The 24731-nt window shown below is 60.2% G+C and overlaps 9 protein-coding genes across 9 annotated transcripts; 6 read left to right on the top strand and 3 right to left on the bottom strand.

Annotated features, from left to right (window-relative positions):
• Positions 1 to 855: 855 nt before the first annotated feature.
• BKCO1_2600017 (uncharacterized protein) lies at positions 856 to 5092 on the top strand (the record flags this gene model as incomplete). Its single annotated transcript, XM_020273413.1, has 2 exons — positions 856 to 905; positions 1075 to 5092. 2 exons carry the CDS (start codon positions 856 to 858, stop codon positions 5090 to 5092), a joined length of 4068 nt encoding a protein of 1355 aa, XP_020130250.1.
• Positions 5093 to 5846: 754 nt separating this feature from the next.
• BKCO1_2600016 (family transcriptional regulator) lies at positions 5847 to 11186 on the top strand (the record flags this gene model as incomplete). The annotated part of the gene is made up of 1 exon (XM_020273412.1): positions 5847 to 11186. The coding sequence occupies one exon, from the start codon at positions 5847 to 5849 to the stop codon at positions 11184 to 11186; it is 5340 nt and encodes a 1779-aa protein (XP_020130249.1).
• A 1186-nt stretch (positions 11187 to 12372) lies between these two features.
• On the top strand, positions 12373 to 13563 carry BKCO1_2600015 (2-nitropropane dioxygenase; the record flags this gene model as incomplete). The annotated part of the gene is made up of 1 exon (XM_020273409.1): positions 12373 to 13563. One exon carries the CDS (start codon positions 12373 to 12375, stop codon positions 13561 to 13563), a length of 1191 nt encoding a protein of 396 aa, XP_020130248.1.
• A 625-nt stretch (positions 13564 to 14188) lies between these two features.
• On the top strand, positions 14189 to 15394 carry BKCO1_2600014 (nad dependent epimerase dehydratase; the record flags this gene model as incomplete). The annotated part of the gene is made up of 4 exons (XM_020273398.1): positions 14189 to 14441; positions 14492 to 14854; positions 14911 to 15036; positions 15096 to 15394. 4 exons carry the CDS (start codon positions 14189 to 14191, stop codon positions 15392 to 15394), a joined length of 1041 nt encoding a protein of 346 aa, XP_020130247.1.
• An 899-nt stretch (positions 15395 to 16293) lies between these two features.
• Positions 16294 to 17613, top strand: BKCO1_2600013 (uncharacterized protein; the record flags this gene model as incomplete). Its single annotated transcript, XM_020273387.1, has 1 exon — positions 16294 to 17613. The coding sequence occupies one exon, from the start codon at positions 16294 to 16296 to the stop codon at positions 17611 to 17613; it is 1320 nt and encodes a 439-aa protein (XP_020130254.1).
• A 161-nt stretch (positions 17614 to 17774) lies between these two features.
• Positions 17775 to 18259, bottom strand: BKCO1_2600012 (uncharacterized protein; the record flags this gene model as incomplete). The annotated part of the gene is made up of 2 exons (XM_020273376.1): positions 17775 to 18102; positions 18165 to 18259. 2 exons carry the CDS (start codon positions 18257 to 18259, stop codon positions 17775 to 17777), a joined length of 423 nt encoding a protein of 140 aa, XP_020130253.1.
• Positions 18260 to 20788: 2529 nt separating this feature from the next.
• On the top strand, positions 20789 to 21946 carry BKCO1_2600011 (6-phosphogluconate dehydrogenase family protein; the record flags this gene model as incomplete). The annotated part of the gene is made up of 3 exons (XM_020273365.1): positions 20789 to 21354; positions 21472 to 21641; positions 21696 to 21946. 3 exons carry the CDS (start codon positions 20789 to 20791, stop codon positions 21944 to 21946), a joined length of 987 nt encoding a protein of 328 aa, XP_020130252.1.
• A 251-nt stretch (positions 21947 to 22197) lies between these two features.
• BKCO1_2600010 (cupin-type) lies at positions 22198 to 22701 on the bottom strand (the record flags this gene model as incomplete). The annotated part of the gene is made up of 1 exon (XM_020273354.1): positions 22198 to 22701. One exon carries the CDS (start codon positions 22699 to 22701, stop codon positions 22198 to 22200), a length of 504 nt encoding a protein of 167 aa, XP_020130251.1.
• An 894-nt stretch (positions 22702 to 23595) lies between these two features.
• On the bottom strand, positions 23596 to 24007 carry BKCO1_260009 (dead deah box helicase protein; the record flags this gene model as incomplete). Its single annotated transcript, XM_020273493.1, has 2 exons — positions 23596 to 23765; positions 23839 to 24007. The coding sequence occupies 2 exons, from the start codon at positions 24005 to 24007 to the stop codon at positions 23596 to 23598; spliced, it is 339 nt and encodes a 112-aa protein (XP_020130153.1).
• Between the last annotated feature and the right edge of the window lie 724 nt (positions 24008 to 24731).

Here is a 24731-nt window from a genome sequence, read left to right as displayed (position 1 = left end):
TGGAGCGCAAGGTGGCCTGGCTTCGTTGCCGCTGCCACAGCCCCGACGCGCCCGCAATCGCAAGTGTTCAGGAGGCCCAGCCACTGGAGACAGACGTCAGCGCCTGCCGCAAGCCACCGTAATGCCTGCCCTGATGAGGCAACTTTGCCGCTGGTCGTTTCTTATTAAGACAACCACGCATCAACGCCAACTTCTTCGCGCCTGTAGTGTCTGCGTCTTGCCCAGGCGTTGCACCGGGTGGCGAGTAGGAAATAGAACACCCCGGTTGCGCTGAAGGTTGCTGTGACGTGTGCATTGTAGTCCCCCCATGCTTCATGCTGCAGGCCGGCCGTTGAGTGCTCTCTGCAGACCGCGGGGTTACACTGTATTGCGCCCCCTTGACTCAGCCTCTCCGCGCTGCGTCAACCACCTTCTCGCATCGTGGCTGCTGGGTGCCCTGTCTGCTGCTGCCCTGCTTCCCTGTCGCCCAGCCCGACGCCCTGCCGTCCCGCCGCGCCCGCCTCCTCCGCTTCCAAGCCCTCTCTGCCCGACCACGCCTTTTGCTACACTTACAACCTCCCTCTTCTCCTCGAAACATTTGCGGCATATCCTGTGCGCTGCAAAACTGATTGTCGTAAGGGAGCGGACCGAGCGTCATCAGCCCACAGCCCTACCTCATTACGACGGCGTCGTGTCCGCCCATCACCCGTCGCGGCTTGCGACTATACACCCGCAATTACGAGCGACAACGCCGATCGCCGCCTGTCGCATACTTCTCCCGCTCCGCCTCCTTCGCTGCCGTCTCTCCATCTTGCTCGCTGCCCCGTCCAGCCCAATGCCGTGGCCCTATTAGCCATACCCACCGCGTAATCCACCATGTCGGGGCCCTATCGCTTCCCGCAACAAGACCGCATAACGTCTCCTTTGTAAGTCCGAGCAGACATACCTATCGTAGGAATGAAGCGCGCATCCGGGTAGCTGCGGTCCCCCTCCCATCCGACTTCTGCGCTGGACGTGCGCATTCTTACACTATGTAGCCGGGACACAATTCCAGCTCACTGCATAATGCGCGATCCAATACTGACCTCCCTACAGAGACCAGCGCCCCCCGAACCCTTTCACCGCCGGCCAGCCCCCGTCGTTCAAGACCAACATCAACCGCAACAAGACAAGGAAGTGGGTGCAGGCGAAGGCATTTTCATACGACGGCGACGATTGGGGCGACTATGACGAGGACGATGAGTACGGCGTGGCCGCCCACGCCTCGCAGAACCCCCAGGCTCCCACCGGCCTGAGGCAGCGCGGCCAGAGTGTAGACAAGACTGGCGCGTCGCGGAGCTTCACTGAGCCCGTTCAAGTTCAAGCTCCCGAGCCTGGTCGTCGCTCGTCCTTTGACTATGGCGACGACAAGAGGGCCTTTTCGGCCTCGCTGAACCACGCGCAAACGATGCCGCCGCCTATCGATACGTCAGTACGAGAAGGGAGCGCTGCAGGGAAAGCGCCCGCCGTCGCGGCTGCGCCTGGTGCGCATCCGTCGCAGCAGGTGCTGTCCTCGTCTCCGCAGCCATATCAGGAGCCGGAATCCGCGCAGAGCCGCGTCTCCAGTACAAGCTGGGACCCGTCAGTAGTGAGTGACTCTTCTGCATATCAGGCCCCTCAACTCCGCCGCGACTTCTCCGTATCTGCCCTTCCACCCCCTCTGCAAATGAGGCCGCACAACACATCCACTCCCACTGCACCCCAGGAATCACCATCTTCCCGCTTTCCGCCCCGGAAAAGCAGCCTCAGCCAGGCGTCAGCAGAACCGGCCCCGGCCGGTGATTTGGCGCAGTCAACACCAACAGCGTCTCGGCAGCGCGCCCTCAGCAACCCCAATAAGCCCCTGCCCTTCATCCGCCCAGCCGATATCTACAAGCGCGTGGAACAGGAGCGTAGAAAGGCATCAATGGACTCAGAGAGGCCAAGCCTGGATTTCGCGACTCGCCCGTCGCAAGCTGAGTTGCAATCGCCGGGTGTGAGATCAACGGGCAGCTCGGATGGGCTCGATCGCGGCCACAGTCCCATTGTGGAGCGCTACGATGGCGGAAGGGGACAGAACTTGGCCCCGCTTGAGACTGTCGCCGAGAGGAAGAGCGAGTACCTGCCTGAATTTTCACTCGTCCAAGCCGAAAAGACAGCAAAGGCCGAGTCTCAACAGGCTACACCTTCGCAGTCTGGCCCGCCGCAGATATCAGCGCTGCCTGATGTTCCGGTGTCGTCTTTCGGCGCGGACTTCTGGGGTTCTGCGGAGAAACCTTCCACATCATCCTCCAGTGCGCAGGACCTTGCAGAGGCTAACGAAGTCCTTCCGCAGCCCGAGGTCGGTCCCTCCGAAGAAGCGTCTCTCCATCACCAGCCTTCGCACGGTTTCCGTACCGCTGTTCGTAATGCATTCGATCGCAAAGACGATAATTCCGTCCCGCCTACTCCGGTGTCTAAATCAAACTCGCTTTCTGCTGGTGGAAGTGGTGTCTCCAGGAGTAATACCGATAGCACAGCTGGCATCAGCCCCATCATGAGCAGGGTGCCTAGCGGCGCAAACCCTACCTCTTGGAAGAAAGACATGGAGAATGCCACGCCTGCTATTGCTGAAGAGCCCGCTGTTGGATCAAGACCGGCTTCATCGGGGACACTCCTTGCGCACTCGAGAAACGGATCTGGGAGCTCGATTCCACGCATTGGAACGCCGACTGGTAGACGACCGCTGGGAACTCCTAGTCCGAGCCAAAGCCCCGCCAGATCCCCCTTCATTGAGTCCGCGAAGCCAGTGCCCGCCGGTGAATCTGGCGAGCTCAGTGGGGTCAGTCCCCTTGACCCGGCGAGCCCCACCAACTTCGCCACGCGAGAGGCCGATCTAGTCTCATCCCCCTCAAGCAATAACAAGCGCACTAGTGCTAACATGGGAGCGGAGGAGAAACAGGCACAAACGTCGTTTTTGGAACACCAACGCAAATCTGCCGGTGGAGCATCACCCGAACACGGCTCCCCCGTTGCCAGGGCAGAATCACCTACAAAGGGAAGGGTCCGTGATCTCGCGGGGAAATTCAACGACATCGTTGGCTCAAGACGCAATTCGACGCAATCAATTTCTTCCATCAAAAGTAACGGATCCGCAAATAAGAGACTCTCTAGGTCGCCCTCTCCAACGAAGGAGACGGCCACGGAGCGCCCGCAACCCGGAAGGGAAGCCAGTTTCAGGCCAAAGCTGCCTGGCACGTGGGAGTCGTACAGCACTGTGGGCCAGCCGTCTCCCGACAAGGAAAGGCAGGAGCCCGTTATGGAGTCAGTGCAGGAACGCGAAGATATGCCGCCAACTAAGAACAATGATGCTCTTGGTGAAGCGGACATAACCCCGACAACGGCGAAGCACCCTGTCGATCACAAGGATGCCGTCGATCCGGTGCATGATCCTGTGGGAGCTCTGGCTGCGGCAGGGGCTGCCATTGGAGAATCGATCAAGTCTACCGTTGCCCCAAGGCAGCGGAGCCCGGCCAAGTCCGAACCTGAGTCTTGGGAAGGTTCCAACGCGTCGGACGAGCCGCCAAGGGTCGAAGAGGAAAGGAAGGGCAGGGCGGTCGGCGATGTGTATCTTCGGCCGCTGCAGCTGGACAGGACAGCATCGTCGATCGCGTCGTCGAGCGGCGCGCCAACCCCGACTGCCAATGATGGCGATCGCGAGGATTACTCGCCTGTAAAGGCGCCTCCACCACTCATGTCATCCAGGAGCCCGTCCCTTCAGCCGCCGGGACTGGATAGTCGTGGCAATGGGCAGGCATCCCCGGAGGAATACAGCCCGGGTCCTGACACATCTGATTTGGCGACGGATAGGCTGACGGCGGACATCATGAAGCGGCTCAGCACTCCTAGTCTGGTTGGCAGTGTCCAAGAGGCTAACCGTTCTGTCACGCCGCAGCCGCCTGCTCAAGAGATGCCCCAAGCCTTGCAGGAGGAGAACCGTGCCAGCTCCGTGGTGCCGAGCGAGTACGAATATTACTGGGCCGCTGGCGGTGAAGATGCAAGCGGCGGCGGCTCGGGCCACGGTGCGGCCCCGCAAACCACAGTGTCGGATAGCACCATTCGCACGGTTGAGCCAGAAGGGCCGCCGGCACCTGCAGGTGACAGCTCGTCGCGGGCTGGTTTGTTGACGAAGAAGTTCAGTTGGGAGGGACAAGAAGGTGCTGGAAATGCCGCCGCTCAGGCCTCTCCGGCCGGAGCACAGGCGCCAGCCGCCAGCAAAGAGAGCGCACCGACCGCTCCTGGAGCTGACAGCTCACACTTTGCGGCAGCCCAGCAGTCTGAGGACGGCCCGTCGGTCGCCAAGGCCATCGCTGAGTTGCCCGATGCGCCAGGACTCCATTCTGATGGCCTGCACATTGTGAACCCAGAGCCCGAGCTTGACAGCTCGTCGGCGTCAGGTGTGGAGCTCGAGGCCCCTGCAGCCCCGAATCAGCCACTCAACGCGGACGCGTGGCGAGCACAGACAAACGATGTCGATCCCCCATCCTCGCAACCTTCATTCACGTCGGCTCAACCAGCGCCTTTTGGAGCCGCGCAGCAGCAGGAGCAGCGTGTCCCCCTGTTCCGGGAGATCCTTGCGCTGAAATCGCCCGAGGAGCGCCTGGCCAAGTATCAGCAGACGCGCGAGCAGTTTGCCAACATGGACACGGGCCTCCGCAACTGGGTCTCCACTGCTCTGGCTAATAAACCAGAGCACGCCGAGCTCGCAAATCTTCCAAAGCAACCGCTGCCACCCATCCAAAGCACCCACACCAGCAGCGGTGGCGGCCTGATGATGCGCCACAAGCACAATGTGTCGGTTTCGCACTTCACGACGGGCTTCCGCAAAACCAGCCAAACCGCCGCCGGACTGACGTCGGGACCCAGCGCACACGACACGATTTCCAGTCCCACGGATGGTGGCCAGTCAAACAGCGCCGGCCGTGAGAAGATGCAGGTCAGAGGCAAAGACTTGCTCAAGGGCGCCGGTGTTCTGGGCGGAAAGGGAATGAAAGAGGCGAAGGGTCTGTTCGCCAAGGGAAGGAGCAGGTTCAGAGGCGAAAGCAAGGTAGATTGATGATTTTCTTGGTTCTCTTTTCCTACTACATCCACGACCTTCCCCGTCACGCCCGAGTCCTGCTCGTTTGCTTCCTAACCCTTTCCTTGGGAGTCTTGATTGCTTGGGGAAACGTGCGGTTGCTGGCGAGCCTTCCCGGTTTCGGATTTTCTTTTTCCTTCTGTCGAGCTGCGGTCTTTGTTTTTTTTCGCGAGGTTGCGCGACAGCAAGGGGGCTGCATGTGGAGTTGACGCTTTGTCGCCGGACGAGAATGGGCGGTTTCGCGTTGCATTCTCATTTGCTGACGAGAGGTTCAACTCCCCGTGCACCCTCCTTTCGAGTGTTGCAATCATTTACGAAAACGACTGGGCTTGGCTCACGGCCGTCTCTTCTTCTTCTTCTCGCTCTATTCCCCACCTATGCTTCCTCTCACCATGCATGATCAACACCTGTACGAATAGGCGAATCTTGGTCCCTTCAGGCACTTGCGTACTTTGTATAATTTCTTCAATCCTAATTCCTCGCCTCCAACTTGCTGCCACGATTTGTCACCGCTTGAACCAGATTACTCAACATTGAGAACGTGAAGGTTGATTCGATACCCGTGTGCAAGCAGGCCTCTCGTAACATCACTCCCCACGACACTTCCGCTCCTTCATCAAGTAACATCAACACCACTGCTGCCGCATCACCGTCCCAGCCCGCGCCCCCTAGTACTTCTGCTGCCGTTGCAACGCCCAAAGCTCCGCCGACGGACACGGGTGCGGCCGACAAGATGGCTTACCCACCCCCGCCCATCAACACGGCGTTTGCGCCGGCAGCCTCCCCTCCCTCTGCGGAGCCGCTCCACAGCAGCGTGCTCCAATCACCCGCAACCCCGCTCGACGGAGGAGAGGCGGGGAAGGAGAAAGAACAGAAGAAAAAGAGACGGTTTTCGCTGGGCAGACTGAGGCAGAGGAGCAAGAGCGGGAGTCGGAGCGTGAGCAGGAGCAGGCCGACGAGCATGGTGTTGGTGGAAGAGGCCGGCAAGGGCGCGGACCCCACGGGCGCTGCTGCGTGGCAGGCCCCACCGCCTCTGCCCATCTCGAAGGACATCGATGCGGGTGAGCAGGCTAAGCCGGTTGGAGCAAAAGAGCACGAAAAGGAGGGGCGAGTTGGCGAGCAGGGGGCGCAAGAAGGGGGCTACGAGGAAGAGACGGCAGCGGAGGACGGCGGGGACAAGAAAGGGGCCGAGATGGACAAGGCAGCGGAGGAAGAGGCAGAGGCAGAGGCAGAGGCGACCGGACTGAGCAAAGAGGTGGACAGGCACATGCACGGAAGCGAGACGAAGGATGAAGGCACCGCCGTGGACGCCGTCGACTTCGGGGCGGAGGCGGGAGGGGCGGACCGGCCCACTGCCGAAGGTGCGGAAACGCAACCGGCTGCCGCATCCGGCGTAGCGCTGTCGCAGCCCACGATAGAGGCTGCTGCTGCCGCCGCTGCTGCCGTGCCCCGACAAAGCCAAGAGGCCGTCGACAGCAAGAAGGAGAGCCGCGCCGTCGCCGAGATGAACATCAGCAGGCCCATCAGCCGGCAGATCTCGGCCGTCAACTCGCCGGCCGGCAGCAGGCCCGTCAGCAGCGTCGGCAGCACCTCCGCCGCCGCCGCCGCCGCCCAGTTCGTCGCGCCCGAGGAATGGGAAACCCTACCCGACCCCGCGTCGCCCGTGAGCCGCGCCTTCAGCCAATCCCCCATCTCGCGCACCGGCACCCCCGGCCACCGCTCGTTCGCCGAGCGCGCCCAGTCGCCCATCCAGCGCTCCGTCACCCCCGGCAGCATCGCCATGCCGACCGCCCAGTACGCCGGCGGCGCCGTCGCCCGGAGCGGCAGCCAGAAGAGCGGCAGCGGCAAGTGGGAGCGCCTGGGCGTCTTGCCCAGCCCGAGCATCGAGCCGCTGTCGTGGCTGGACGAGAAGGAGAAGAGGAGGAGCCTGGCCGCCGAGGCCCGCATGGAGCGCGTCATCGAGAGCGTCGTGCGCAACAGCACGCCCGTCAGCGTGCGGAGCAAGGGCAGCGCCGGCAGCATGGGCCGCTTCATGGCTGGTGGAGAAGGCGGCGAGCTGCAGCCGGAGAACGTCGACGAAGCGGCGAGAGGGGAGGAAGACGGTGCCAAATCCAACAGGCAGTCCTTTGCCCAGCGTGCCAGCGCCGGCGGTGCTCCGTCTTCTCGCCAGTCCATCCGCACGAGAGACTCCAAGGGCTCCATCGCCTCGCTGCTGCCCATCCCGCTAGACGAGATGGCGAAGAAGGGTCTCACGCTCGAGGACCACGAGCTGGACAGGCCGAAGTTTGATGTCTCGCCCATCGAGCTGGACGATGTGGATGCGGACGAGCGCGATGAGCAGCTCAAAGCAGCCACTGCCCAGCTGCAGCCTGAGCAAGCTGAAGAGCACCAAGATGCTCCTGATGCGCATGCTGGAGCTCAGCGATCGCCCTCCCCGGCATCCCATGATCACGCCAGTACGGCCGAAGTGGTACAGTCTCCGGGGCCCATTCAGCAGCCCCCGCGTCTTGCCTCGCCTCTGCAAGATATAAGCACTGCTGCGGCTTCGGTGGATGCCCCTGTGTCGGGAGAACAAGAGAACTTCTCGCGTGGGTACCAAGTCAGCCCTATCCAAGCCGGGTTCGACAACACCCAGCCTGGCCCGAGGCCGCCTCGTCGAGAGCTGGAGCAGGCTCCACGCCCGTTCTCGTACATGGAAGGCCAGAGCACGCAGGAGGAGAGCATGCAACAAGGATACGTGGGGCCGCGTTACGCTCAGCGTGCACCGCCCCAAGCTCCAAGTGGCCCCTCCGATGCGGCCAGCCAGAGGGGCATGCCGTACGCCAGACGTGGTCCTTACAGCTGGCAGCCCGGTCAGCTGCCGCCGCGCCAGCAGCAAGGTCCGCCCCGTCAAGGCTACCCGGCGCCGCCCCCAGGGCTTGACGGGCGCCGCCGCTCGTTGCTCCTTCAAAGCGACGCGAATGACAACTTTGCGCGCCCGGATTTCGACCCCCGCCTTTACTCGTCCGAGTTCACCTTGCCGGGGGTCGGGCCACCGGACCACTCCGAGACTTCTGAACTGCGTGTGAAGAGGAGATCGATTCTGGGTACCATCGGCGCCGGCTCCAACAATAGAGCGTCGCCCTCGGGCTCGAACACGAACACGCCGCCGTCCAAGTCGAACGAGCGCATCAATCCACAGCACGTCGACCAAGGCGCGGTGCTGCACCGGAGCTTCTCGTACCAGTCCAGCGTCGATGAGTCGCAGCTGAAGCTCACCACCACCGAAGAGGCGAGTAAGAAGTCGAAGGATGCGGACAGTCAGAAGTACAAGCGGCAGCGATCGGGCCTGTTTTCGCCTTTCAAACGGAACGACGACAGCACCTCACAGCAAAAGCCCACCACAGCTCCTCCGCCATCCGAGGCTGAGCCAGCTAACCCATCCGCTGCGGCCGGTCAGTCGAAGAAAGGCCGGAAGGTGCTGCAGCGCAACGCCAGTTCCGGCCGCTTGCAGACAGAGCCAATCTCACCAGCAGCGGAGAAGGAAAAGAAAGAGAAGAAGAAGCGGTCGTCTCTGTTCGGCAGTATTTTCGGCCGGTCTTCCTCTGCTGTTGCTGCGGAGCGCGAGAAGGAAGAGAAAAAGAAGCTTCGAGGCAGCGACAGCAAGGGTAAACTGTCGAAGCTGAGGAAGACTCACACGTCCAACAGCAGCAGCAATCTGTCTGCCGTCAGTCAACCCCAAGGCAACACCACGGAGGTGAGAGAGGCGGCTTACGCGCCTGTTCCCCAGCCTCCGAGGATGATCGGCAGCTACCGCGAACTGCGCGAAGGCACAGGCGTGACTGAGGACGCGCTCAGAGAGCAGAGCTCGCAAGGCGAATCCCTCAGATCGGCCGGTGAGCAACGGCTTCCCCCTCCCCCCCCTTCAGCAGGCTCTGCCGGGTCCAGCTTCTACTCGACCGGGCCCCTCCCTGCCACTCAGCAGACGGGATACCCTGGACCCACTACCGCCGCCGTCGCTCCTGGCTTCACACCTCCCCCGCACCGTCCCGGCCCCGCAGCGCGCACCCGTTACTACTCGCAGCAGCAAGCCGCCGCCGCTGCTCCTCAGCGCGCCCTCTCGCACGACCGCGCCCTGTGGCCTGCCGGCGCTCCTCCTCCTCCACCGGCCACGGCCCCCCCGCCCGGCCGTCGCTTCTCGGAGCAAATGCTGCAGCAACAGTATCCGCCGGCGGGGCCGGCAGCAGCAGCTCGCGCTTACCAAACGCCGCCGCCGCCGCCGAATCATCAGCAATACGCCCGCCACCCTGGCAGCCAAAGCGGCGAATACGCCGCAGCGCTTTCGCCGCAGGTCTCGGCGTTGGCGCCGCCGCAGCCGGGGGAACAGCCCCTGCCGCCGCAGCAGCAGGGGCAAGGGGCCGGCAGCGCCGTCGTCGGCAGGACTGCCGCTGAGGAGATGCTGGTCAGCCCGATCACGTCGAGGGCGAGCGAGTCTTCTGGCGGTGGGGGTGGGGGTGGGGGTGCGAGTTATTTCGGGCGAGTGAGTCCGGAGGCGCATAGGAGACAGGGCGCGATGGATGCGTTTGAGAGGCAGAGGCTGTGGCATATGCAACAGCAGCAGCAGCAGCAATCGCCAGCGCATACGGAGCGGCAGAGAAGTGCGGGAAGGATCCCACAACAACAGCAACAGCAACAACGAGGACCACCACCAGGGGTGATGGCTCCGTACCAGCAACAGCAACAGCAACAGCAACAGCCACCGCCACAGCAAATGTGGGCCCCGGCCCCTCACCACCCGCACATCATTCCCCACCAGCACCAGCAGCAGCGGCCCTTCGAGCTCAGCCTGCCCGGCAACAACAACTACAACACCAACGAGTCCTCCGAATCGAGTGGCGAAGACGCCATCGCTGCCACCACCACCGCCGCCGCCGCCGCCGGAGATTTCGAAAAGGGCCACCAAAACGGCGCGTGGCCGTCGTCGTCGCCGTCGCCGGGCGGCCCCGCCGCCGCCATGGCGGCCGCGTACAGGGAAGTCCTGCCGCGCGGCTACACGCCCGTCACCACGACCGCGACCGCGGCCGCCGCCGTCGCCGCCATCAGCGGCGGTGCCGGCGGCAACTCGTCGCCCACGACGATGACTACGACCACCACCGCGCGCATCGAGCCCCGGTGGAAGGAGATTTCGCCCGAGGAGGCGGAGACGGAGCTCGAGCGCGTGCGCGAGAGGCAGGCGCAGGAGCGGCTGTCGGCGCAGGAGCGCGAGAGGGAGAGGGAGAGGGAGAGGGAGAGGGGAGAGAGGGAAGAGAGGGAGAGGGAAGAGAGGGAGAGGGAGAGGGGGCGCGAGCGCGAGCTGGAGTTGGAACTGGAGTTGGAGCAGAGGCAGCAGCGGAACGTGCATCCCGTGTTTCGGCACAGCCCCAAGCCCAGTCTGAGCGGCAGCAGTCCTGCCCTTGGGCCTCCTTCCCCGGCGCCGCCGGCGAAGCTGCCCATCACCGGCAACATCTCGCCCAGACCCCCGCCGGGGTTCGAAGGCGTGGTGGCGGCGTCTCATCCGCAGCAGCAGCAGCACCAGCAGAATCAGCACCAGCAGAACAACCGCCCCCCGATCCCGCCGAATCAGCGCTACTCGGCTGGCCCGGTCACGGCGGCCGGCGACTTGCAGATGGACCCGGCGTATGCGAAGGAGTACGGCATCACGGGCTCGGAGCCTTCGTCTCGTCACCATCATCCTGCAGCCGAGCTGCCGCAGCAGCAGCAGGGTGCCCAGAAAGTCCTTGGCGATGACAGCGACGACGACGACGACGACGACGACGAGGATCTCTACGCCGAACCGACGAACGTCCTCGTCCGCAGCAGGGAGTCGGGCCAGCAGGGCGCGCAGGTGCTGGAGCGCGCGCAGAGAGAGGCGGCCGGTGCGGCGTCGCCGCCGCCGCCGATGATGATGTCGACGGTGCCGGCGGGAGGCCGGGAGGGGAAGGAGGAGGAGGAGGAGAGGGGGCAGGGCGAGGATGCGGATGAGCCCGTCGTCATGCATGGGGCTAGTTATCCGGGTATGGAGTGGACGCCGAGTTGGGATGGGACGGTCGAGTGAGTGAGTGAGTGAGTCTTGGTGGTTAATGGGTGGTGGTGTACACGCACGGTCTTTTCACAGTGTTTTTTTTCTCCTTTTCTGTTCATACACCTTTTCCCTTTTATTTTTCTTTTGTCTCCTTTCTCTTCTTGTTTCTCACCAGATTGCGGATTCGTACAAATGGGTGGCTTCAAGTGTTGTTATTTAAGTTATCAGTCCCTCTCGGCTACTATTCCCTTGTTCATCGTTGGCTTTTTGTTTTGTTATCGTCTTGTTGAAACTCGCGGGGTGGGCGGTACTGTCAAATTGTTTTGCCGAAGCAAAGGCTAGCGGATGGAGCTTGATAAAAGAAGGCGGGCGGTGGATCAGTCCAGGATGTGTGGTTGTCTGTCTTTATATATAGGTTTTCTTGTTTTTCTCCGTCTCCCAATCCTCTTTTTTTTTGCGCCGTCGGTATTATAAGTTTTTGAGATTCCCCATCTATGCGCACAGGAGAAGCTGCTGGGTTCGTTCCTTCGTGTTTTTGCTTTCGAACGCTGCCGACACTAATTCACTCGGTCGGGGCGTTCAGCATTGCCTGCGGGTGTATGCCATCGTTTTCTTGGGCTCTCAATCCCACAGCTTCTCCTATTCAATATTTAATACAAGATAGCTTGGAAACCGATAATGGAGGCCGGTCCTGCTTTATCAGTCCTGTGTCCTATTACCTCGTGGTGATAACAGGTCCTGTAATATCGCGTCCTCACTGCAAGCCCGTATTGCTTGGGTTCAGCACCCCGTTGCAGTCCAATCACGCATCACGCTCCGCGGAGAAATGGTGGTTAGGATTGTTGGTGGGATGACGCACCCACAATCTGACTCATACCCGGTAGGATAAGTGGAACACCAGCGACTGGCTAGTGGCATAGGGTGAGATTTATATCGACGTCTCTCAAAAGTAAGCACACGTTGTGGAGCTGTCATCGACATATATACCTCGGCACTAGTCCCCGCAACGTCAGCATAAAGCCTGCAGGCAAGCTTACATCCATTGAAACCTCACAAACTCCTCTTGTGCACCCCGACACAAACCCGAGGTTTCAATTTGCCAAAAAAAAAAAAAAAACCCTCAGACCCTCAGACACAAAACCAGGCCGTCGCCCGCCCGGCCGCCCCACTCACTCACTCAGTCATCCCACCTGTCGACCCAACTACCACCACGACGACCATGGCCTCCCCCATCCTCCACCTCCAAAAGTCCTACCCCTGGACCCGCGCCCCCCTCATCGCCAACGCCCCCATGGCCGGCTCCGCCGGCCCGCGCCTCGCCGCCGCCGTCACCAACGCCGGCGGCCTGGGCTTCATCGGCGGCGGCGTCGACATGGCCCAGCTGGCCGCCGACCTGGACGCGTGCCGCAACCTCGTCGACATCGACGTCGACCGCCTCCTCGCCACCACCGAGACCACCGATCAGACCACCACCTCCACTCTCCTCCCCCTCCTCCCCATCGGCATCGGCATCCTCTGCTTCAACAACAACAACAACAACGCCAACAACGCCACCGCCGGTGAGCCACTCGTCCCGCCCGCCGCCCTCGCCGACGTCGTCCGCGCGCACCGCCCCGCCGCCGTGTGGCTCTTCGCCGCTGCCTCCGCCGCCGCCGCCGGTGCAGCAGTCGACGCCTCATCCGCCTCCCCCGTCGCCGACTACACGCCCTGGGCGCGCGCCGTGCGCGCCGCGTGTCCGCAGACGGCGGTGTGGGTGCAAGTAGGCAGCGTTGCGGCAGCCGTGGCGGCGGCGGGAGCGGGAGCAGCCGACGTGCTGGTGTTGCAAGGGGCGGATGCGGGGGGGCATGGGTTCGAGAGGGGGGCGGGGTGGGGGGCGTTGGTGCCGGAGGTGGTGGATGCGTTGGGTGAATTACCTGGTGTCGGGATCGTGGCGGCGGGGGGCATCGTCGAGGCGAGGGGGGCGGCGGGGGCGCTGGCGGTGGGGGCGGGCGGCGTGGTGATGGGGACGCGGTTCCTGGCGTGCGAGGAGGTGGCGTGTCCGGCGTTTTGGACGGAGAGAGTGCTGCGGGCGAGCGATGGCGGGGTGGCGACGGCGAGGTCGAAGGCGTTTGATGAGGCGAGGGCGGGGGGGAACGTGTGGCCCGGGGGGTATGACGGGCGGGCGTTGGTGAATCGGACGTATAGGGATTTCGTGGCGGGGGAGGTGCCGGTCGAGGAGATTCGGAGGCTGCACGGGGAGGAGCAGAAGAGGGGGGATGCTGGGTGTGGCGGGACGGAGGACATGAGGGTTACGGTCTGGGCGGGGACGGGGGTCGGGTTGGTCAGGGAGGTCTTGCCTGCGGGGAAGATTGTGGAGGATGTGAGGGAGGGGGCGAGGAGGGTGCTGAAGAATCTCGGCGCCCAGCTTTGAACGGGGTTGAGAGGGCGGACCTGTACGGATGTGAGAGGTTCACGACGTTCTGCTGCTTGGTCCCCACCGCTAATGAGCTTGGCTATAGTGTAGTGCTCATCATCTAGCGGATCCCAGACTTCGAGATATTGGAAAAGAAAGCTGCTGTCCTAACGCTGAATTCCTTCCTTGTTGTGATAGTGAGTATTGCCGTGCCTTTTTCAAGGCTCTCAGTTCTCATGCGGAAGAGCTTCTGGTAGGAGAAGTGATCGTCCGGTTTCGCTTTTATCGATTTTTCCAATGTTCCGTCGCTGCGGGTATCGAATTCGGGGTTGATCCGAACTTGGGCATGTTGCCTGCAGTTCAGCGGGGGGTTCAACACGACCCGAGCCGATTGAGTGGGGACCTGACGCCAGAAAGAATCATTCACATGCATGAAAGACGCAGGGCCAAGCACCAATGGTTGGCTTCCTACCGTCATTTTTTGGGAACTGCTCTTGCGTCACCGTTGGTTTCGGCGATCACGAGGTCGTATAAAAATGAGCATGACCTCTCCCAACTATCTTTGCTTGTCCACCCTCGATACAGCTTGGGCCCCATTTTAGCAGAGGTTCAAAGTGCTGGCCACCAGACGACGACGGTTACAATGGCGATGATCGAAAAGCCCGCGATTCCCAAAGGCTCGACAATTCTGGTGACTGGTGTGAACGGCTACATAGGCTCACACGTAGCCGATCAATTCCTACAACTGGGCTTCCGGGTCCGAGGTACGGTGCGGGATACCAAGAAAAATGAATGGATGACCGAGTTGTTTGAGAAAACGTACGGGGCCGACCGATTCGAGCTCGTCGCCGTACCGGACATAGCTTTAGAAGGAGCCTTTCTCTCTGCTGTGAAGGGTCGGTTGCTCTCCCGAAGAAAACGATGACAGTTTCTGACATGTGGACAGGAGTCTCTGCCGTCATCCACGTAGCGTCAAACGTGACGCTTGATCCTGACACCAGCAAGGTTTTTCCGACCGCGGTCGATGGAGCGTTGAGCGCACTGAAGGCAGCCAATAGCGAAGGCACGGTGAAGCGATTCGTCCTCACATCCTCGTCGTTTGCGGCATCTATGTCGAACACCAGCGAGCAGACTGTGACGAAAGATTCTTGGAACGAGAGCTCCATCCGCACTCTGCAAGCGGATCCTCCATATCCCCCAGAGCGAGGCGTACAGGTTTATGCAGCAAGCAAAGCTTTGTCGGAACGCGCGGTGTGGAGATTTTGCCATGAGGACGCCACCAAGAGGCCGGACTTGGTCGTGAATGCAGGTATGTACAGTACGAGACTCCAAAATTGATCGGATTATAGGTCTAACCTTTTCCAGTTTTGCCGAGCGCAAACTTCGGAAAGATCCTTGGCTTGGATCATCAGGGACACGCATCTACAGCGGGCTTCATCAAAGGCTTGTGGTATGGGACACGCCTTGAATGGCTTGCTTGCATCCCACCACGTAAGTCGCACAGGAAGGGCCGCCGTCGGACAGAATGAACTGACGGTAATTCCAAACAGATTACTTCATCGATGTGCAGGATGCCGCGCGCCTCCACGTCGCAGCAACCCTTCACCCGGCCGTTGCTGACGAGAGGATTTTTGGCTATGCAGAGCCGTACAACTACGACACTCTCCTGAATATCCTCCGAAAGCAGAACCCGGGGAGGGATTTCATTGAAAACTTCCAAAGCGGACGCGACTCGTCTGTCGTCGACGAGCCTCGAGCTCGGACGGAGGAGCTGCTGCGAGAGCTGGGCAGACCGGGGTTTACGTCGTTGGAGGAGAGCATCCGTGCGAACTCCGAGGGGCTGGGCTAGTTATGTACTCTTTGCCCGGTAAACATGGCTTATGCTGTGTGGAAAGTGAAGAGCGTCAGCTTTCCGACACCGATCTGATTGTTAATCAGCCAACGCTTTCGCCACGTTTAGTGTGTACATAAGCAAGAAGGATTTTAACAAAGCTCGCACTGTTCCTCTCCTAAAGCCGACGACAGGGACAAGGCCGCAGTCCGATATGAGGCTCAGGAGGTTGGCGATAGCATCCGACGGGGGTGTTCCCTGTCCCATCAGGGCCATTAGTGATTACTACACGTGCTCGCGAGGCCGATTTAACACCGCGTCCCACAGTGACCTGCAGATACGAAGGACAGCGGGCTGAAGATCGACGCGATATGCCTGGGGCAAAAACATTAGCCGAATATTCAAGAAAAGCGCCCGCCGGACTAGGGCATAGAGTTGCTTTTACCGGTAAATGCTGAGAAATCCACACCACGTTGCCGCGCTGCGCGGCTGTCAGAGACCCAATGCGGCGCTTGGGCCTCGTATCACTGCTAGCTGCGGGGACTGTTGCCTAGCCGCGCGCTTCATGCGCGGCGAAGGAGTGCCCAGATCGTGCCGATTAAACATTTCATATTTCATGAGCTAGGCCGCCATTCTTCCTCCATAGCCGCAGCCGCAGCCGCGACCGCCAATAAGAAGAACAAAGAAGCATCGCTTTGAGTCGTGCACCTCGGGCACCCTCGCAAAAGTAAAAAGAGAACAGGATGGCCTGCCCCAGCCTCCACACTCTCCCGACCGAGCTCCTCCATGTCGTCACGTCTTCGCTCCCCTTCAGCGACGTCCTGTCGCTGCGCCTCGTCTGCCGGCCCCTCGCCGCCAAAGCTTCCTCCGACAGACGCTTCGAGCTACGTTTTGCCGCCCGCTCCAGCGACCTGTCGATGAAATCGCTCGAGACCCTCGCCGCCATCGTCGCACACCCCATCCTCGGCACGCTAGTCAGGGACGTCACACTAGTCACCTCCTTTCTCGACACCGACACCCTGCTTGAGGTTGTCCGCACCCACAAGAAGCCGCCCGTCCAGCCGCCCGAACGCGCCTCCACCGTGCGCAGGGATGATGTTGGCCCCGAGGAGCTAGCCGCGACGCGCGAGTTGCTGGGCGTCTACGACGATCTGCGGGCGGACCGAGCGCGATCGAGCGCCTCGGGTCGGGATGTCGAGCTGCTCGGTGCGGTTTTCGCGCAGCTGAGGGCCTTGAGGACGCTGAGATTGGAGGCCAGTGTCTTCAAGTGCCGGGGAGAGCCGAGAGGCAAAGAGCAGAGGTTGCATGTGCTTCGGGCGCCGGATTACCTGCCAAAAGCATCGTCGTCCAGGCCAGTGGGCGATGAGCAGCCTCAGAAGACGCCGAGAAGAAGGATCTGGGAGATGGCGGTGCACGACTTCAACATCACGCTGCGAGCCATGGCGCAAAGTGGGGTAGCTGTCGACAGCATGCTGGTCTTTGGAAAAGAGTGGGGCTGTAGCGTCCTTTCAGCTGAAGTCGGAAAGCTGCTCGCCGACGATTCCATGTGCGGAGCTGAGGTTGTGCGGGCGGCCGTGTCTCGTCTCAAATGTTTGAGCATCAGTGTGTCGCGAGGCTCGCTCCAGATGTTTGGGGGAGACGGAGAGAAGAAGGCCGCACACCGGAACTACATCGATAGCAACGAGGATCTGGAGGGATTTGGGAAGTTGCTAGCCATGTGCGCGAGCCTCGAACAGCTCGACATGCGCAAAGTCCGGATGTATAACGATCTCGGCCTGTCAAGGAGCGTGACGGACCCAAACTTTTTCCGCAGTATTGCGACAAAGGCGGACGTGACGAAGCTCCGGTCGCTCACATTGCGCGGATGGACTGCGCGGGGGGCAGACTTGTCGCATCTACTGTGGAGATGCAGCAGCCTGGAAGAATTGGAGTTGCGAGAGGTGCGCCTCTGGGACGGGCAGTGGAGCCAGGTGTTTCGGCTGCTGGGCGAGCGGGCACGACAACTGAGGCAATTGACGCTATACCGCTGTTTCGAGACGCAGCTGATCTGCATCACGCGGCCTGCGGGAGCGGCAGTCAGGCCAGACGACGCGTGCTACGAGTTCATGGACACGGTCAAGCTGAGCGGCGAAGAAGTCCGAGGTGGCATCGGATACTGCAAACAAGCGGAGACTTGGACCGGGAGCCGGCCGCACCGAGTGTACAGGCGGGAAAGGATGAAAGAATACGGGTTCTGAAAAGGGAAGCGGACTGGTCCGTGAGAGTCGAGTCTCGTAAAAATGGCATGCGAAATTGGCGGCTTGGAGGCAAATGATGAACGACGGAAAACGACGGAAAACGCTGGAATACGGGCCGACCGGATAGGGAAAGTGGTATTTGAAGACGAACGAGAGCGAAGCTACACAAACTCCTTGTTTTTGGTGGGTGTTTGCTGGCCTTCGAGCGAGGGGTGCAGCTGCGAGAGCTTGTAGGTGCTGCCTTCGTTGCGCAGGTACATGTTCGGGTTGGCCTCGTAGCTGAAGGCCGGGTCTGTGGCCGGACCCATGCTCGCGCGGTTGTTGTTCTTGGGGCCTGCGGGAGCCCGCGGCCCCTTGCGGCCTACCGGCTCGTCGTCGTCGAAGCCCAGGTCGCGGTACTTGGCCGCTGCCCGCTCCTCGGCCAGGCGGTCTTGTATGCGGCGCTTGCGCATGACGCAGAAGAAGACGATGCCGGCGCCCATGAAGATGCTGCGACGGGTCGGTCAGCGGGGCGCCTCACGCGTCACGCGGGACAGGGACTCGGGACGTACAAGGCAAAAATGCATATGGGCACAATGGTCTTGAGCATGCTGCTGACGGGCTTCTCGCAAGCGCTGTTGTTGGGGTGGGCGTCGCAGTCGACCATGTTGGCGGTGTTGCTGGGTAGGACGGCTGCGGGGTGGGGTGAGGGGTGGGCGGTGGGTCGCGGGAGGCCTGCCTGAAGATGGCTGCGGTTTTGAGCAAGAGCGGGAGGATGCTGGCGACGGGGCTGGGGCGTTTGAAGCTTGTCCTTTGGCGGGCGCGTGGTGATGGGCGGTGGTCTTTTAATGAGAGTTGGATGCTCCCGGGGAAATTGAAGGGGGAGCGGCGGGCGGCCAATCACCACGAGCGGCAGCCGCCCATCAGAGCCGGCGCCTGCCTCACCCCCGGCGAGCGGTCCTCATGGCCTGCGCCTGCCCTGTGCCGCACCACCTGCACCACCTGCCGGACATGAGCAGCAGCTCAACCCCTGCCCGCCAGCCCTGCACCCCATATCTCGCCCATCATCTCGCATGGATTTGCCGTCGCACCACTCCGGCGAGACGCCCGTCAGAAGACCCTTTCCCCGCATCGCACCATCTTCCACATGGGCAGGCGCACGAGCGTAAGAGCCGCAGCGCCCCTTGAGCTGAAACCCCAGGCACCACCTGCGAAGCCGTCCCCAAACCGCCAAGCTGAGCCTCACCTCACCTCTCCGTGTCGCCCATCGTCTCGCACTGGACTGTGTCCGTATGCATATCCACCCGCAGCAACGGAGATGCGACGCCCTCATCGGCCCTGTGAGATCGTCGGGGTAATAAAAGCCCGCTAATCACAGGCATCGCTCTTATTACCTGCTCTGCCACCATGCCGCCAACATACCGATTTTCACGCTTCCTCGTGAAGCTCTCGTATTCGTCGCCCTCCAGAGCCTCGGGATTGGTCTTGATACGAGCATCGCTATTGCAGGTACGGCGCTGACTATTCCTATTGTCAATCACCCATCCTCCCCACGTGAAGCGATCGCCTTTCTCCTCACGCCCGTGATGATTTCATCGTCTCTACCTACCTTGTCCGACGCTCAAATGTGGTGGAGGGCGATTTCGAATGCTAGGGCCAAGGGCGTAGTCCGCGGCTGGGCGACGCTTTTTTCGGACTATCAACGGGTGGCTAAAGCCTTGGTTCTCGACAAGAAGACGCAAGAAGGCTTAGCAGTAGAAGGATTCTCTTGGTAGCTCGTGGGGCCATGGCCATGTTACAAGTGGGCCATGTCACAGCCTACCTACGTCGAATCGACCAATGCGAGCGAAGCACTGGACGAGAACACCTAAGCTTACCAATCTCGCCGATACTGCTACGGTCCACTATAGCCACTTTCGGCACGGGGTATGAACTGAATATCTGTCTTGCCGAACTCCTTACCGGAGATTGTACGCACAGCAAAGATTGGTCAAATGGTGGTTTGTGCAAGATCGAGATCCGCTGTATCGCCGGGAAGGGCCAGAGCACACTGCCACAGACTCGACATCACGTCAAGTCACAACTACCTTTATGGAATTACGTCTGAGCATCTTTCAAAGAAAGGATCCTGCCATTTCTTCCCAGCGACGCCGACTCTCACTGCGATATATCTTGCGACGTCCTCGGAACTCTCACGCTTCTCCGTGTACAGGGTAATGAAACTTGCCTTCCGAGTATATTCAGGAAGAGCTAAACAAGTGGTTGCGACACGGGGGTAAGCTGGAGAGTACTCGGGGTGTGTCAGCTGTGCGCATAATAAAGTAATGGTTAATTACTCGAACGACATAAAGTTTGGTCATCCCCATGGTTGGCTTAATGCACCGGCACGTCCACCGGTACTTTCACTCGCATATTTTGATTAATCTGAGATGAATGGCTAAGAAGAACACCTCAGGAATATCATTATACAGTGTGTCATGAGTTGTATGAGTAGTTCAATCCAATGTTTTGACGTGTTCATACGAGGTTGAAGTTGGCATCTACACCGGGATGTTTCCACGTAGGAAAAACACAGCATGCTCGGCGGGATCTAGAGAGCACGTTCTCAGTAACTCAGTATGATGCTAGTGCATGTTTGGGTGGATTGCGCTGACTGAAGAGATGGGGATTATATGTCAAGTATCTCCAGCGGAGACGACGAAGCATACGAACATCCAAGTCACATATCTCCTGCCATAACGGGAAAATCGGCATGCTATCAGCACAGTCATGACGGAGGATGCAATGCGGCGTCGCGTTGCGTCACGCCCCGCAATTGACTCATCTTCTACCCCACTTCTCGGCCGCCTCTACAGCACATGGGGATATAAAACCAGCGACATCACTACATACCCGGAAACGAAACGGCCAATTGCTTCCATCGCCCCAGCTTTGCTCACCCTCACCGCAAAAGGAACCCATTGCCACTCAAGATGGCCACACCTCAACGGGCATCTCCCGGACCTGCTCCGCAACCAAGGTTTGGATGGATAGGTATGTACAGTACACACACCAGTCTCCCACCATACCAGCCCCCGAAAAGCGCAGCCAAAAGAAAACAAAAATAGAAGAAAAAATCCAATCAAAGAAAAAAGAAGAAGAAAAAAACCACTAACACCCTCGCCCTCTCTCCCCCCCACCAACAGGCCTCGGCTCCATGGGCCTCGCCATGGCCACGAACCTCCAAACCCACCTCCTCTCGACGACCAGCGCCTCCAACCCCCTCCACTACCACAACCGCACCCCCTCCCGCGGCGCGCCCCTCGCCGCCCTCGGCGCCGTCCCCCACCCCACCGCCTCCTCCCTCGCCGCCGCCGCCGACATCATCTTCCTCTCCCTCGCCGACGACGCCGCGCTGACCGCCACCCTGGACGCCATCCTCCTCCTCCCCTCACCGGTAAGCGGTGACGACGAGCAACAAACCCTTCCCGTCGACCTCTCCCACAAAATCGTCGTCGACACGTCGACCGTGCACCCGTCGTCTTCATCCGCCGCGGCCGCGCGGCTGCAGGAGCGGGGCGCGGCGTACGTGGCGGCGCCCGTGTTCGGGGCCAGCCCGGTGGCGGCGAGGGGGGAGCTGCTGTTCGTGGTGGCGGGGCGGCCGGCGGCGGCGGTGGAGGCGGCGGTCGGGGCGGAGAGGCCGTGGATGGTGGGGGTGATGGCGAGGGCGGTGGTGGGGGTGGGCGAGGACGTGCGGAGGGCGGGGCTGGTCAAGACGGTTGGGTGAGTGCCGAGTGGGATGATGGGGCTTTTTTGTTTTGCTTTTTTTTTTTTGTTCTTTTCTAGGAGGGGGGGTTTTCTCTTTTGCGCGCTGAAGAAAAGGCTAATGCGTTCGTGTAGGAACTTTGTTACTGCTGGGATGATGGAGTTGATTTCAGAAGCCCACGTTTTCGCTGAGAAGTCGGGCTTGGGGAGTGAAGCCATGGAAGCGCTGTTGGAGCAACAGTACGGGCCGCTGGCGTTCAACATGTCGAAGAGGTTGACGACTGGTGCTTATATGCCGCCCAAAGGTATGTGAGGGGTTTTGCTTCTGGCCGGACCGCGATACTGATCCAGTATCCTAGGAGAACGCCCATGGTCAAGCCTCGAACTCGCCCTGAAAGATGTCGGGCATGGAATCAAATGCGCAGAAGAGGCCGGGACCAGCTTGGAAGTTGGCGAGGTGGCATTGCGGCACTTGGAAGAAGCAAAGAAGTTCTCGGATGCGCAAGGTCGGCCGCTTGATTCATCGTCCATGTATGGTGTGTTGAGACAACAAGCCGGTCTGCCGTTTGAGACAAATCAGGTGCAGCAACGGGACACGGACGATGCATGACAGGGAGCCGGCTAAACCCACTTCTTGAAATCTTACTCATGAATATATACACGGCAGGGTATACAGAAGAAGTGAAAGACGTGAAAGACGTAAATGAGAGCGTTCGTTGCAGCAGGGCGAAATGATCAGACGGCTTAGAAAGTCTACGTTCTGGTTCATGTAGTCTCTCCTGGTTGGCAGGATTACTTCACCCCATTTTCCCGTCTGAAAATGGGCTGATATTCGTACCCTCTCAGCGGCCACGACTTTGCTCAGACCTTCATGGGAATATCGGCCTCGAGCACCTTATCACCAACTTTCGGGGGCTGTGATTTGATCAGGATGAACAGGGCACGAGCCCACTCATCCGTGTCGTTGTCCCATCGGTGCATCGTGGCCTGCTGGACCACGACGTCGTTCTTCTTCAGCGCGGTCCTCGACCCGTCGTCCAGCGTCATGGTCACCGTCCCCTCGATGACGAACATGTAGTCGACGGTGAGGGTGCGGTGGAACACGCTCTTGGAGCGCGGAGGCAGGCCGACGATCCTGAAGATTGCGCCGTCGTTGGCGATGCCCGTCTGGGCCAGCCCTTTGTCCTCCTTGGAGTTGACGTCGGGTGGGAGCTCTGCGGTCGACCATACGGGGACGATGACCGGGCCGTGGGGCGCCTTCTTGCCGGCGATCAGGTCGTCACGGGTTACGACTGCCACCGCGTCCTCGTTGTGGCCGGTGACGACACGGCGGATGGGTGTGTTGAAGTCTGCCTCGCTCGTCATGTTGGAGTGGTTTCGAATTCTTCGGCCTGCAATAATGTTCAGCAAGCGATCCTTTTGAGGGTGATCCAGGGCTCACTCGCACGGTACGAAAAAAAGAATGGTGTTTTGGGTGTCACCTAATTCACAGTGGCTCAGATGTTAGTTAAAGAACTGCCGCGTATTGCGAGACATGCGCATTATATGGGGCGGCAGATGGCATCCCCCATCTTCTCTCGACGGCAGTCACAATCCCGTTCGTGAGTCCAGAGCGTTGCGTAGGAACGGACGGTGGTAGATTCTCCATGAAGACCAAACACCCTCAACACACGGGATCAATTGCACCGAATAAGTGGATGCCGCCAAGATTGAAATCCCTCGGCCAAGGATCGGAAAGGGTTAAGGTGGGGTCAAGTCGGAAAAACAATGTCCTCCACTCGAGTAGTAGTGTCTGCCGTCTTGCGGTCGTACGTAGTAAGCACGAGCGATCGCTAGGGCTTCAGGTTGTGCCAGATAGGTCACGCGCATGTGGCTTGTTATACGGCCTGTTCCTGAGTTGTCAATGGCTGCCATTTGTTGGCTGTCCTTACCTTAGTGTTAGTCGCATTATTCTCCCGCGAAACAGGCGCACAGCACCGCGGAGCAAGCGCGGGGCTGCGAGATGCTACCTGCTCCAAGATCAGGATGCAAACATGGGGATTGCAGTAGTCAAGCGTCGGAGCGCGTCAACGCCGGCGAGGCGTCCGAGAAGCAGGCGTCAGAACCATCACAACAAACTCACAACGCGAGGTACGTTAGGACAGTTCCATTAGGTATAAACATCGTCAGCTGCAACTCCAGGCAGCAGCAAAAGTCTCATGGCCGTGTCGTAACCTCATCCGCCATCCGCACCAGCAACCACCAGTGTGCACCCGCCGCCTATGCGCCGTACTTCTTTTCCTTGTCCTTGATGGGGAAGTCGGAGCCGGTGGTAGACTTGTACTTGGCGCGGATGAAGTCGGAGATCTGCTCGTCCTTGGCCTGCTCGACGGCGCTCTCGTTGTCCTGCGGGCCCGCGCCGAGGAACTTCTCCTGCACGAAGTCGACGCCTGTTGTTACGGTGCTGCGTTAACGGCGGCCCAATGGCTTGTGTATGAGGAAAAGGGATGGATGGTGGCTGACCCTTGTCGAGCAGATCCTCGTTCTTCTCGCTCTCCTTGCCGCCACCGGCCATGCTGTTCATCTTGTCCATGAAGCCGCCGCCGCTGCTTCCGCTGCTGGAGTGCTCGGCAGACTGCTTGCTCTTCTCCTCGGAGGAGCCGCCGCCGGTGAGGTTCTTGACGAAGTCCATGTCTGAGGTTTTGGGTGTGCTAGGTGGGGTTGTTGTTGTTGTTGTTGTTTGTTTGTGACGGTAGAGAGTGATGCGGGGTGCTGGAGCTCTTATCACCCTCCAAGGCCGGCCAAGGCTCCGGCGCTGGCAGGTGACATCATTGTGGCTGCCCAGCCGGTTTTCGAGACCAGACTTCGTCGCACGAAGGAAGCAGCGAGACACGACAGAGTCAGACGCCGGCAGCAGCCATTGAGGTGATCTTCGGCACCTGGTTTCGAGTAAAGCGCGCACCGGTCTGCGTCGCTATCTTCCAATGCGCGCCATTGGCTGGATCCCAGCAAAGTAGCTACCCCTGCACAGCTGATCGCAGCAGAGCCATGTGGGGCAGCACGCGCACATCTGTCAGTTGCCGACCAGGGCACAGCCACACTCGTCCACGCGCCAAGTCTAGACTTACGTCTCTACTCAATCTTACCTGCGGCCTAAGACAATTCTGGCAGCCAGCGCATGCATTATTGTATGTACCTGGAATACCCTTTAATGCCGAGGAGACAAAATCCAACGAGCTTACAGAAACGAATGAATCTATCCATAGACTTACAAAAGTGATGATAGCTTTTTGCACACATTCCTGCATGCCCTAGTGACTCTACTCCTCCAAATTCCCGTTTCTAGCCTTGTATGTCGAGAGAAACCCCATGATAATAATCCCCTCCGGATCATCATCGATCCAAACGTCAACCAT

This window comes from Diplodia corticola (genome assembly GCF_001883845.1).
Source record: "Diplodia corticola strain CBS 112549 chromosome Unknown scaffold26, whole genome shotgun sequence".
Lineage (NCBI taxonomy): Eukaryota > Fungi > Ascomycota > Dothideomycetes > Botryosphaeriales > Botryosphaeriaceae > Diplodia > Diplodia corticola.
The sequence above is the reverse complement of the archived record's forward strand: the minus strand, read 5'-3'. Positions and strand labels throughout refer to the sequence as shown.